Source organism: Argiope bruennichi, chromosome 10 (assembly GCF_947563725.1).
Source record: "Argiope bruennichi chromosome 10, qqArgBrue1.1, whole genome shotgun sequence".
NCBI classification, from domain to species: domain Eukaryota; kingdom Metazoa; phylum Arthropoda; class Arachnida; order Araneae; family Araneidae; genus Argiope; species Argiope bruennichi.
In genome coordinates this window covers 89,461,592-89,475,820 of record NC_079160.1, presented here as the reverse complement: position 1 = coordinate 89,475,820, position 14,229 = coordinate 89,461,592, and the positions used below count along the sequence as shown (strand labels likewise).

Here is a 14,229-nt window from a genome sequence, read left to right as displayed (position 1 = left end):
CCAGCAATTCTGTTTGGGTTCATGTATTGCAAGCTAGAGCGAGAGTTGCACCCAGTAGAAAGAAAGAAACCATAATAGCGCGATTAGAACTTCTAGGTGCTACGGTATGTGTACGGTTAGCATCCAACCTTATAAAAAAATTTAAAGTTGATAATATTCATTTTTGGAGATATTCGTCAACTGTACTTGCTTGGATACAAAGGGATGAAGTATGGGACGTGTTTGTTCGCAACATAGTTATGGAGATAGAGCAACTAACTTCAACAGAAGCTTGGAGGCATGTCCCAGGGGCAATGAAACCAGCCGATTTTCCCAGTAGAGGATGTTATACTTCTCATCTAATTGCATCAAGATGGTGGGAGGACCCTGAATGGGTATATATTTATCACCAGAACAGTGGCCAAAAGAAGATATTATTGCTGATGAGAAAGAAATAGGTTTAGAGAAAAAAAATTTATTTCGTCCCTAATTAATCTTAATATCAGTGGTTTAGTTCCAACTCGGTTCTCAATTTACTGCAAAACGTTTAGGTTTGTTGCTTGGATTTGCCGATTTACATATAACTGCAAACACCAAAAAGAGAAAGGAAAAGAGGTCTTACAGTGTTTGGGATAAATGAAACCTCGTGATTCGCTTAATACAATTTGAATCCTTTATTGGGATAGAAGAAAAGCGGATCGTAACTCTTAATACATTCCTAGATCGTCGAATCATTAGAAATAAAACAGTTGTATTTCAAAGAAATGATACTTTAGACTTCAAAGCTCCTGCCATTTTGCCCAGTGATCAACCTCTTGTAAGAAATTTAGTAATGGAAGAACATAAAAAGAATGGACATATTGGAGTTTCTCATGTTCTAAATTCTCTAAGAGAAAGATTTTAGATATTATCGAGCCGTAGAATTGTTTCATCTGTTTTAAAAACTTGTATCGTCTGTAAACGTTATTCAAGTAAGAACGTTAATACTCCAGCGCCACCATTGCCTGGAGATCGAGTCCAAGATGTCTCAGTTTTTCAGATAACGGGAATTGACTATGCTAGGCCCACAACTCTTCGCGAAAATCAGAAGGTTTGGATTTGCCTGTTTACTTGTGCAGTGTAACGTTGTGTTCACTTGGAGCTGGTTACATCATTAACAATAGACACTTCCCTTCTAACGTTTCATCAATTTGTTGCCATATGTGGAAAGCTGTCCGTGATTTATACGAATAATGGTACAAATTTTTTTCGGACACATAATGTATTAGTTTCAAAAGATTTCAAATGAAATTTCGAGGATGGGAGCTGGTGTGCATATTATTTGGAAGTTCATTCCCCCTGGGGCTCCATGGTGGAGTGGCTGGTGGAACGTCTAATAGGAATGATGAAGAAAATATTGAGAAAGATCCTTGGTCTGTTTGAATTATGAAGATGAACGCAAATTTGTGCAATTGTAAAGCTACATTGAATGACAGACCTTTAACAGTTGTATCAACAGATTCAAAACTTACTGCCCTAACTCCTACAAACTTTTTAAGAGAAATACAAAATCATTCAGTTGTAATTGTGAAACAAGATTTGGATTCGAATTTCTTCAAGCGTAGATTGCGTTACATTCAAACTATGCGCTAAGCGTTTAGGAAGAGATTTTGTCAAGAATATCTGGGAACTTTGAAAACATCAAGAAAGAAAGTTGTCGAAACTTGTAAACTAAAAGAAGGAGACATTGTTTTAATTGATAGCGATAAGAAAAAGAGATTAGTATGACCTCTTGGTAAAATTATACAGTTATTTCTAGGGACAGATGAAGAGAGTCGACGTGCTCGAATTAAGATGAAAAATGGCAAAGTGATCAGAGCAATGCAAAGTCTTTATCACTTGGAACTGTCAACTATTGAAGAACTTACACAATAAATTCATGAAAATATCCCTTCTTGTGAAAAGTTACATCAGACGAACCTCCAATTCATGATGCATCTTCAAAATCAGCTGGGATTACTCCTACAGACATTGAGTCTTCCACTATGACTAGAACAGGAAGGACAATTAGAACCTCTCAGCGATTGAATTTGTGAGCATTTTATAGTCTTGCAATGTTTAATTCTGGATTCCACATTGCAAGGTGGGAGGATGACAAATATTATGACGTCATTACTTTAACTTTGATTTAACGAACTGAAAAACTTTAACCAGATCTTAAATGGACCTCGAAGTTATCATTAATTATATTTAAGCTATATATATTTTCCTTACTTTTATCATGTTTTGAATTTTGAGTGTTTATGTTTTTGATTATTATCTATGCTCTGTAAAAATTTATGTTTCTGGATGGCAACTTGAACGATAAGCTTTTTCTTTAAAATTCTGCATCATATATATAGCAATAAAAATGGCGATTCGAAGTCGTAATTTTGAGAGCTGTCTTTTTTTCAGTAATAATAAATAACAAATATTTAGAGAATTATAAACAGAGGTGATAAATTGCGATTTAGATACATCGAGTTCATTCCATTTTCGACCATTCATTTAACGGATCCGTTCTACTTGGAATAAATTCGATTGGTCAGATTCAGTTTCTAGTTAGCTCCTGAATCCGGAATCTGTCGGTGTTTTAGAATACCGAAAATATGAACTCGATGTAGAATTAACAAATACTCAGAAAAGCTTCTGTTCTGTCAAAAACGTGTTCTTATGCGGATCAATTGTTTTTGTTTACCTTGTGTTAAAGTGTGTTTTCGAGTTGAGTGCAAGTAATAAAAGAAATTCTTGCAGTATCTTTATTTCTATCTTTTTGGAATGTAGGTATTTCTTTTTAAATTACATTTTCATTCTCTTGTTGAAATCATTTCTAGAAATGGCATTAGACATAATTCTGCAGTACAAGATTTCCGTCAATTATCGGGTTATCAGATTTGGCGAAAAGTCATCAGTGAAAACGAAATTGAGTTTTATTTTAAATTGTTTGCTTCCATATATCATTAGATTTAAAATCTCTGTTGCAGAGTGTATTGGAACAATACTAAATTGTTCCTTTCTTCTAAACATATCATGAATTAGCTTTGCAGTTTTATATAAAATGGACATTGAATACTGTTCTAATAAGATATTCTCTAAGTTGTTCAATTGCCTGTTGATCAAATGGATTTGAGGATCATTTAACTCTTGACATATTATTAACTTTATGATTGATTTCAATATATATACAATAATTTCAATATAATATGAAAGATTTAAAAAAAATCATTTTATTGTAATCCTTATTGCTTTAAACCTAAAACAAATAAGTCTGCCTTCCCATTTAGCTGCTGGGATGTTTCATTCTGAATCTTGATAGTAATTGCCTTTTCTTATAAGTTAGTCAAAGCTTTAAATTAAAAATACTATGAACTATGTAAAATTTACATATAAAAATGTTATATCTTTTGGTTTTCAGCTAAAAATTTATCAGCCATTCATCCTTTACAAATACTGTTTTTTGCAAAGTGATCAGTTAGGGAATATTTATTCAGGCCTCAGATAAATTCTCATAAAATATTTACTTATTCTATGGGTATCAAGATTAACCAAGATTTAAGATGTGTTACTATAAAGCAACATATTTCTATAAGTTTATTTAATCATTTTGAGTATGTGTTTCAGGGCATGTTTTTAATGTAAAAATATTCCTATGTTATATAAAACTTTTCTTTTTTTCTGTTAATTTTTCTTCAAAATATTTAATTCAAAAAATTATTCACATTTTACTTTTTAAAACAGAGTTTTCTGCTGGTAAAGTATTCATACTGTCTAATGTAAATTTTAATCAAGGTTCTAAATTATATATCACTAAACTAAATGGGGTTGTATAGGAAATATTTAGATGTTGGAAAAACGTTTCAATGTTCTATCCTTCAATCAAATTCTTTACTCTTAGAAAGTAAAAAATAGCAATGTTTTTGGTTTTTCTTTTCTTTTTTTTATGTTTATATATATTTACATTTTATGTTTACATGTATTTTAAAATGAATATCTTTTCAAATCCAATATGCTTAATTTTATTGCAACATTTACCAGAGTATTTTTTTTGTTTGATTTTTGTTTAAACAAGTTTTATTTAGAAGTAGATACTATTTGCATTTGCTTATGTTGCACAAATCTGTTTTATTAATGATCAGGCTTCAATTAATAGAAGCTCATTTAATTATTACTAGAAAATTTAGAAGTCTTTGAGATTATGCGAACTTTCCAAGCATTTTCGTTAACATTTGAAAATGTTACATAAACTAGACTAGTGATGATAAGATATAGTTTGTTGTATATCTAGGTAAAGTTTAAGGTTTATTGCAATGCATTTATTATACTGTCTGCTAGTACATTGTGTGTACATTTAACAATGCTAAGGAAGAAATATTTGAAAGACTCTAGTATATTTTGATACATTTTGAAATGTTTTAATCAAAAATGAAACAGTATGTCGTATGTTACTATAAAAAATCATTATATTATATTGAAACTGAAATGAGTGAAAATAAACTATTTGGCTATTGCTGTTGTGAATTAAAAAAAAAAAAATGACCAATTTTCTAAAAAAAAAATGTAATTTTTGATGTTTATTTAAGCATCCTTATTGACAAAAAATAAATAAAAATAGAAAATAAAATAAAAATTTGAAAAAAATGAAAGCTGTCTGGTAAAATTCAGTCATTTTTAGGATTTTCATTTGTATCGATAGTTGACTTTCTGAGTTGCGTTGTCACAAAAAAAAAAAAAAAAGTATATTTGCTTAAGATTTGCAGATATTTTGATTTCATTTTTTAAAACTTTAAAATTTTAAATGATATGCATTGAATAGTCATGTATACTATAATATATGTTATATCTTAAGTTTTTATTTTTATATCAGACTTTTGATTTAATTATAGATACATCTATTTTGATTTGATATTGTGATAAGAATTGGTGATTTGCTTTTAGATAATTGTCTTGTTTTTAAAGTTTGTTCTGAATTGTTATATTTTGTGACATTCCATTTTCATACATATTATGGAATTCAGTAATGTTTTGATTCTATTTATATTTTATTATATTTATGAAAGATTATTCACCATTCAAATTAGTGCCACAGATTATCTGGGTAGAGTATGCCAATGTAGACAGATAAAGTAAAAATTTAATGGTACAAGCCAAAGCTACTCCAAAACAAATTTTAAAAAATTTGAATGCAGACTTTATACTAATTACAGTGAGAAAAGAATAAAAGAGGTTTTGCTCCAAAGTGATTCAGTACTATATTGCTGTTTTACTTGTTCTGTACATCTGAAATATAAATTTAAAAATATAGAACTACTATAAAAAAAAAACTGAAGAGTTATGAGTAAATGATACATATGTGATGATTAGAACATTTTATGCTTGATGTTAGGATAAGATGGGTGCATCAAGTAACATTGCAACTTTTATCAATGTGACTATCAAGTATAAATGGAATGTTGGGCAAATCAAGGATGAATTGGAAGACACACATTGTTACTATATTTTGAGAATGTAGACAGATAAAGTAAAAATTTAATGGTACAAGCCAAAGCTACTCCAAAACAAATTTTAAAAAATTTGAATGCAGACTTTATACTAATTACAGTGAGAAAAGAATAAAAGAGGTTTTGCTCCAAAGTGATTCAGTACTATATTGCTGTTTTACTTGTTCTGTACATCTGAAATATAAATTTAAAAATATAGAACTACTATAAAAAAAAAAAAAACTGAAGAGTTATGAGTAAATGATACATATGTGATGATTAGAACATTTTATGCTTGATGTTAGGATAAGATGGGTGCATCAAGTAACATTGCAACTTTTATCAATGTGACTATCAAGTATAAATGGAATGTTGGGCAAATCAAGGATGAATTGGAAGACACACATTGTTACTATATTTTGAGAACATTTTGAGGAATTAAAATTTGATATCACTCTCTTTTCTATCTTGCATATCAAGCTAAGATTGAAGAAGTAACTTGCAAAAATATTAGATTATAAACTACTATTTTTTAAAATATGCTTCTGTTAATGCTCTGAAAAGTAGAGATTCTAAAAATATATTTTCCTTTTTAAATTTTTCATCCATTCTTTCATTTTTATATATAGTATGAAATCTTGAAATTGATTCATTTTTTCTTGCATTCACTCTCTGGCATTGCTTTTCACATGTAATCATTATGTCTCATATGATTATGATTTAATCTATTACCTAATAATTAAGTTTTGAAAATATTAAATTAATGTATTGTCATTGAAGACATCGAATGTTCAAAATATTGAACTTAACACATCTTGATCTTTGTGAAAAATCAATGACAAAATTCTATGTTTATCAGCATATAACAAAGACAGTTGTTTTAATTTTTAACTAGCAAATTTCTCAGAAACATAAGTCTTTTAAACTGTCCTTGTTGGAAAGTGAATAAAAAAAAAACAGACTATGCTATGGCCCTATCAAGTAGATCAGATGTTTCCAAAATAGTTTCTTGTGCTGTTTTGTTCAAAATATCTGTTGGAAGGTAAATTGGACCAAGACCAAATCTTTTCCATTAAATGTATCAAGAATTAGCTATTCACCCATGCCTAGGATGAAAACCCCATATACATATACTTGAAATACCGGTTATGTAGATTGATCACAGAACATGAGTGTTGATGTTTGCATTTTTGCATCAAAATATTTCAATTATACTAAGTCTTATAATGTGTTAATTTTTCTAATTTTTTTCACACCATGTTGTGTGAAAATAGCATAAACTAGTATCTGCTTCATTCCTGTTGATTATATTTTCAATTTACATTCCATATTTTTAAACTGAGACATGTTAAACAGTGATGCAATGAGAGTAAATGACATTCGGACAAAATATTTATTTTTTTGTCCCCTCCTCGACTTCGACTATATGAAGAATCGATTCCAACTCAGATTTTAAAGTGAAGATTCTTTCATTTGGAACATTTATGGTAGTTACCAGAAAATGATTTGGGCTCTCCTTTTTTATAAGAAGTTAATAATGATTTGCTACTTTCATCAGTGGTTTTGTTTGCTATGCTCAATATTTGCATGAATTTTCTGAAAAATAATGCATGATATTCGAGAGAATGTAAAAAGTGCATAAATACCCCCCCCCCTTTTTTTTTCGAATTTTCCCCTGTAATACGCACAATTTTCGTTCAAATTATGCAAGACTTCCAGAATATGTGACAATATTCATAAATATGAGTATTTATTGTGAATAATTTTTAACTGCGTTTGTGCGAAACATTGCATATATTTTCTTTCATGATTTTGAAACTAGTTACATAAGGCATCCATTATAAAAATTGGACTATGGTTTTGATTCAGAAAGATAATGGCATTACAGTGAATTAAAAATTTTCCACAGAATGATATATTTTTTTTTAAATTTTTGAATAATTAAAGTATATTATGTAAAGATTAAAAATATGCTAAATGCTTTGCTACTTATAAATTAATTACGCAATTTAAATTGCATTAAATGAAGCACTACACAAGCCTGTGGAATTGAAGTTTTTGTAAAATATAAGAGAAGTTTTCGTCGATTTTATGTTATTAGGGGTGTTGATTTCAAAAATGACCTCCATTTTTTTCCATCACGTCAGGATTTTTGTAAAATCGATACTGATATTTGAAAAGGAAATCTCTCGAACAATTTTGAATGTACCTATCTGGTAACAGTGGATTTTATCAATTTAAATGTATATAGAATCGATTCTTGTTGAGGCAAATCGATTTTTGAGCAATCGATTTATTTTTTATAAGTTTAAATGAATGAAAACCATTGTTGTTCGATCACACGAGTCACCTCTGCGGTATTCTGTAGGTTTCACCACAGCAGAATGATGGTCAAGTAGAGAGGGAAGAAATTCAACGTCAAAATTTTTTTCATGGTAAATGCTCATAAAAATTGAATTGAATTTTTCAAGAAAACGTGATGTGATAAAAAATTTTATTTTTATTTCAACACCAAAAAATACATAATGTTCAGCTATCAATTCCCTTGTATTTTTTTTCATCGCAGGCTTGTGTTATAATTAACAATAATTAATGTTACGATGTTTATGTAATTTGCATGAACTTTTAGTTGTAACTCACACCGTGCCCGAAATTTTAAGAATCTTGTATTTTGTCTATATATTTTGTTATATATGATGTAATTCAATTCATCTTAACTATATTGATATGTTGTCTATAATATTGAAAAAGAAATAGCAGATCCATCCTGTATATTTAAGGCTAATTTCTAAATCAAAGAATAGACAGAAATGTCCTGACCCGAAAGTTTATAGACAAATGCAATTTTATACAAATGATAGTAATCGTGATTTCAATTTGGAATCCATAAATGCGTTATAAGAAAAGGAAAGCATTCGTTTGTTCTGTGTTTCAAGATGTCTAAAGCTTCGCAGCTCTCTAATGAAGAATCGAATAAAATTCTAAATTTGAAATTGTTCCGGAAGACTATTAAGAAAATATCGAAAGTTTTAAATCGTTCTTTATAAAATATGAATTATCGTGCATTAACTTGTAAGACGTCATATGAGCCAAAATTTCGTTTCGGAAGACCACATGTGACGAATATTCGCAATGTTAAACGGATGGAAAGAGTGGCTTCAAGTCAGAAAATGTCAGTTCATGAAATTACTAGAGCTTTCGAGTTGCAAAAATCCGAGAACATTGTTCTTAGAATTATAGAATCTGGTTATATGATCCACCAAAAATATTTCGCGGATTACCACATTTAAAGCTTCACATTAGTAAGAGATTACAATAGACTCGCAATCATATTGTGGTAAATGGATGGTTGTCCTTTTCAGTGATTAAAAAAAAAAAAAAAAAAAAAAAAGGGATCTTGATGGACCTGACGAGAATACAAAATATTAAAATAATATTCGAAAAAAAAAAAAAAAAAGAACGAAAATTTTTCAGTGGACAAAGTGTTGGTGAATCTGAGATGATCTGAGCGACTTTCGATTTCAAAGGTCTTATGCAATTTCAACAGTTATATAAGTTTTTGCTTATCCACATTTGTAGGATAAGCATAAGAATATCCGGATGCTTTTAAATTACATAGTGTAATTTGTGTAACACTCTAGTGATACATTCTGTCTCAAATTTTTTTATATTATAATAAAATATATGCTTTAGCAAAGGTATGCACACAGCAAGCAAAATTTCTTATGAAGTTGCAAATCATCGTCTATTTTCTGGGAAACGGAAAGAGACCAAATAATTTTTTTTTTTTTTTTCTTTTTTCTTCATCACTTTCTATAGGTTCCTAAGTAGCCATATGATCGAATTTTCACTATAAAATGTGAATCTGAGTAATTTTTTTTTTTTTTTTTTTTTTTTTATGGGCGAAGCTTAAATATGGTTTGTCCAACCTTTCTGCAGAAATTCGAAAATGCCCGAATACCTCTAATCCATAGTATATGTTTTATATATACTTTTAAATATTTTCAAAATTCATCACGGATAAAAGCAATTCAAGTGTAAATAAATAGAATCAGAACGCATCATTTCTAATTTTTTAGGAAACTAAAAAATTAGACTTATTGAGACTTTTTATAAATGCATCATATACAAACCTGTAATTCTTTCAGAACATGTAATATAAATGACAAAAGTTTATTTGGCCACATAAAATGTATTTGTTCTAAATTTTTGGGTTGTTATTTTTCAACTAACACTATTATTTTTTATTTATTTATTTATTTTTGAATACTTCGCTGAAGTAGTTGAAAATTAGTAAACTCAATGTATAGTATGAAAATATTTTGCTTTCCTCGTGTGATTCAAAAATTACTCTCTGTCCTCACAGAAAAAGGATTGTGGCTGTCAGTAGAAATTATTTTTTTTTAATTTACAATTTTTCAAAATGATCCGCACTCAGAATTAAAGTAATAATAATGAATTTTGCGTATACTATCATAAAACTTCTTTTCCGAAATTTATCAATTCTTTTTTAAGATATGTGATTACATCCAAGATAGTTATATTTTTAAATGGTTATATTTGGTTTTTGTACCAAAATAGTTATATCTGGTTATTATACCAAAAGGGTTATGTTTTTTAAATAGTTATATTTGGTTATTATACTAAAATGGTTATATTTTTAAATTTTTACATAAAAGAAATTGGAAAAACTCCTATGTAACCAAAATATACTAGTTAAATGACTAAAGTTTTTAAATGATTCGAAAAAGGTGGTGTGTGTGTTTGGCGGGGGGCTAAAAAGAAGTATAAAGCAAAAATTATTTAGTTTAGAGGTTGTTCAAATAATTTGCCTAAATTTTTGCATGTAAAAATACGTTAATTTAGAAATACAGTATCTAGTTCCTAAATAAAAACATAAGCTGTATTTCTATCCTTTCTTTATTTTCTGTTTATATTTCTGTATATATATGTTTCTTACTTATACAGGGTGATTCAAAACTTATCGTTTAAATTCCGCGGGGAGGTAGAGAATACGTCAGGAAATCGTTTTCACATAGGAAAGTATGTCCACAAACGTCATCTGCATGGACAAATGAAGTGAACGCAAGGAAACATTATGTTCACTTCATTTGTTTTAACGAATGTGACCTTTATTCCAACAAGGTAAAGTACAAGTTCACAGTAGATGCTCAAAATTGCAACCATTTATACGAACGCAGTTGCATCGACCGCCAAACATTTCCAAAAACACCTGGCATACCACAGGCAATGCCTGAGACTGCCACTATTCGTGTAACACAGCCTTTTGCACTGTCGATGGGGGTCTCGTACACATGATCTCTCATAGCCCAGCACAAAAGAAATCCATGGGCGATAAATCAGGTTATCTGGGTGGTCAAGCGATCAGTCAACCTCTTCAGATCCATTGAGCTCCGAATATTAGATTTAGGTACTCACACTCAACAATTGTGCTATGGTCTGGAGCTCTGCCATTTTTATACCTCATATCTCGGCAGACATGCCGCAGACATTGTCTGTGATATGTCAGGCGTTTTTGAAAATGTTTGATGGTCGATGTAACGGCGCTGTTTTTCCCGCTTTCATGTAAATGGTCGTGATTGTGAACACCTACTGTGAAGTACCTACTGGTAACGAATGTACTTTACCTTGTTGGAATAAAGGTCACATTCTTTACCACTTAACTTTACTGTTTCCTTGTGTTCACTTCACTTGTCCATTTTGTCCATACACATGAAGTTTGCGGGCATACTTTCCTATTTGTAATCGATTTCCTGAGATATTCCCAACCTCCCCATGAAATTTGAACGATAAGTTTTGAATCACCCTGTATATATTTCTCATTATATGTCCACCCGCCTCCCTCTATTGGAGTTTGACTATTAAATAACATGATTATTTTTTTCGCATTTTGAATCATTAAAACCGTTACAGAGTATTTCTAAATGAATACATTACTTACTCTCTTATTCAGAAACAGCAAAATATTGAGAAATTTTTACATCAAATATGAACAAAAAAAATATACATTAGAAATTAATTTGAGGGTTTTCATTAAAAAAAAAAATTGTACCAAAGATTTCAATTTGTGAAAATAGCATTGAAATTTATGTAAATGCAAATATGTATATTTAAAAAAAATCAGTATAACTTGCTAAAAACTGGACTTAGAAACAAAATTCAGATGGTTTTATAAAGAAAACTGTTCGAACATCAAGAATATTAAAAAAAAATTTAAAAAATCATATTTTTGCAAAAAATTGAGTTTTCAATGTTGTCACCTATTTTAAATTTGGTGAGAATATTTACAGAGAGATCAACTTAAAGGTGGAAATATAGATTTTTTAATAAGACACTTTTGAACAATCAGTAAATAAAGAAACATAGTATCTACATAATTTTTCCGAAGTTGCATCAATCTAAATTAATTTATTAAATAATTTATAGCATTATTTTATTTTTTGTTCTTTCTTATGAAATTTTCTATAGACTATGTCCTTTTCGGAATGATATATAGCCCTTTAGAAAATTTCATTTTATTTCCGAATTCTATTCATTTAAAATTTTTGATTGTTTTATTTTTATTCCTAGTTATTTTAACTAATATTTTTGGTCTTTTTTATTTTGATCTTAAGCATTCCTCTTAAGCACAGAAATATGGAGCAGCAGGAATGGATGGATGTTTTTGCTAGCCATGGCGAACCTTTGTTTGAAGCAATAGTTAGAGATTCTTCAGATGATAAGTAATTAATTTTTAATATGTAGTATAAACTAAATGAAAGAAGTCTAATTTTCAGTGTACTATAAATAAGTTTTCTTTTTATTTCAGTTCTGATGGTGAAACTTTAGTTGAGGCTATAGCTGATTTTTTGAAGAATAAGTTTACTGCAGTTTTCAAACCTGTTACAAAACCGAAGGGTTCATTGACACCAGGTATCTATTTCATTTTTTGTAGAGCAAAAATTTAATCATTTGTCCTTTAAGCTGGAGTATTTTATATTAATATAAAAATGGCATCCCGGAAATAATTTGCATGATATAAAATTAACTCATGAAAAAAGCATTTGAATTTAGGACATTTACGAAATATAAATAAATAAAAATCAAAGAATAAACATTTACGATAATTTTTTTTTTCTATTAACAAAGAGTTTATATTTAAGGTCACGAATTTACATTTACTTTTGTTTAGCATAGCATTTAATATCTTTTTAACAATTCATTCCCACTCCCACACACACACACACACACACACATAGGCGACTCTGTTCTTGTTGCATATATGCATTTCTCACAGTTTTTCTTTCCGATTGCTAAGAATCAAGATAGTCTTGATGAGCACAGTGGTGTCACATCTGACATGAAATGTAAACGTCTTTCTTCTGTTCAGAAAATCGCGCTCCAATAAATGGAGAGGTATTTTAAGCCTTGGTAGACTTCCTCAATTTTTTTAGTGTAACCAAATATTGAATTCTCTGCTTTGCATAGAATGCAATGAAATGTTATGATAGGTTGTAAGAATTTCTTCCTTGTATTCCAGTCGAGACTTCATAAATTGTTCGCGACTTCTGTGGCATGATCAAATATGAATCACCCCTTTATGGAACAAACTTGGCTGTCTGCTTTGAGTCAGTTTAATAACAGAATGTGTAGTAATCCATACTTTGTTTCCAGTTGAGAAGCGCAGCCTTCGTCTACAGATTATGAAGTTGTCGTTTCTTATTATTCTACTTCATTTCGGTTCTGTATTTGATTTTGTTTGAGAACTTTAAGAAAATATTTGGATATTTTGATATTTCAGGGACCTAATTATCATTTTCTTTGACTGATGTTAGGGAATTGACAATCATCGTTCATGGTACAAAGTTCATAGGCTAATTGTAGAAAGACGGAATTATAATATCCTGCATTTTGATATTTATTTGTGTTCATAGCAAATGGGATAGATATATGGAAAGTTTCCTTCCCAATTTTTATGTTCAATGCCTATGAGGACAGTCAATCGTGATTTAAAAACATAATTATTGCTTTCCATCAGGTCTGCTTTAGGATGGTAAACGTGAAACGGTGACCTATATGAAAGATTAAGGTAGAACTAGTAAACTATTACAACTTATCATTCGTTAGGAAAGATCATACCTGAGAAGATACGATGTATGAGTGTGATAGTATTCTTTTTTCTGGTGACTATTCGAGAGAGAAAAGATGTATTCATCACATAGGACAGTTTTCGCTTATTAGTACCCAACATTTTCCATTGCCTAACGTTTATCCGCCCCCCTCTCATGTATGGATCTGAATGGATCAATAGACAGCCTCAAACTTCTTATATTCTTACAAATATTCTTAAAAGCCCTGCAAGTTTCAAAGTAATTGATTTATATCAAGCACATTCTGAGTCAATGACTATGCTGTGTGCTATTATATGATAAGTTCTCTCTCCATCATAGTGGCCCACAGTAATTGCTTTACGCGGTCTACAACGTGCCTTTCAGGCGTTGACTTTAGAACGTAGAGATATAGAAAGCCTTGATTCTTTATTTATCTTCACACAGTCCAATTTGTAAAATTCTAAGAAGATAAAAACTTCATATGCAAAGTTTTATGGTGTTTTTTTCAAAGATACAAAACTTTCGATGATTTGATGCAAAATATTCATATGCAAAATTCAAGCTGATCAATCCTTTGGTACATTTAGCACTTTATTTATTTATTTTATTTTATTTTTATTTATTTATTTTGAAAAACGTTTCTA

At 29.7% G+C, this 14,229-nt stretch overlaps 1 protein-coding gene across 1 annotated transcript in view; it reads left to right on the top strand.

The window, feature by feature from the left end:
- Positions 1–2,366: 2,366 nt before the first annotated feature.
- The window catches only part of LOC129988326 (tetratricopeptide repeat protein 14-like), a 54,131-nt gene continuing 42,268 nt past the window's right edge, over positions 2,367–14,229 (top strand). The window contains exons 1-3 of the mRNA XM_056096531.1: positions 2,367–2,777; positions 12,110–12,217; positions 12,304–12,407. Of these exons, the coding sequence (XP_055952506.1) occupies positions 12,132–12,217; positions 12,304–12,407 (190 nt within the window). The 5' untranslated portion in view covers positions 2,367–2,777; positions 12,110–12,131. The remainder of the gene's footprint in view (positions 2,778–12,109; positions 12,218–12,303; positions 12,408–14,229) is intronic.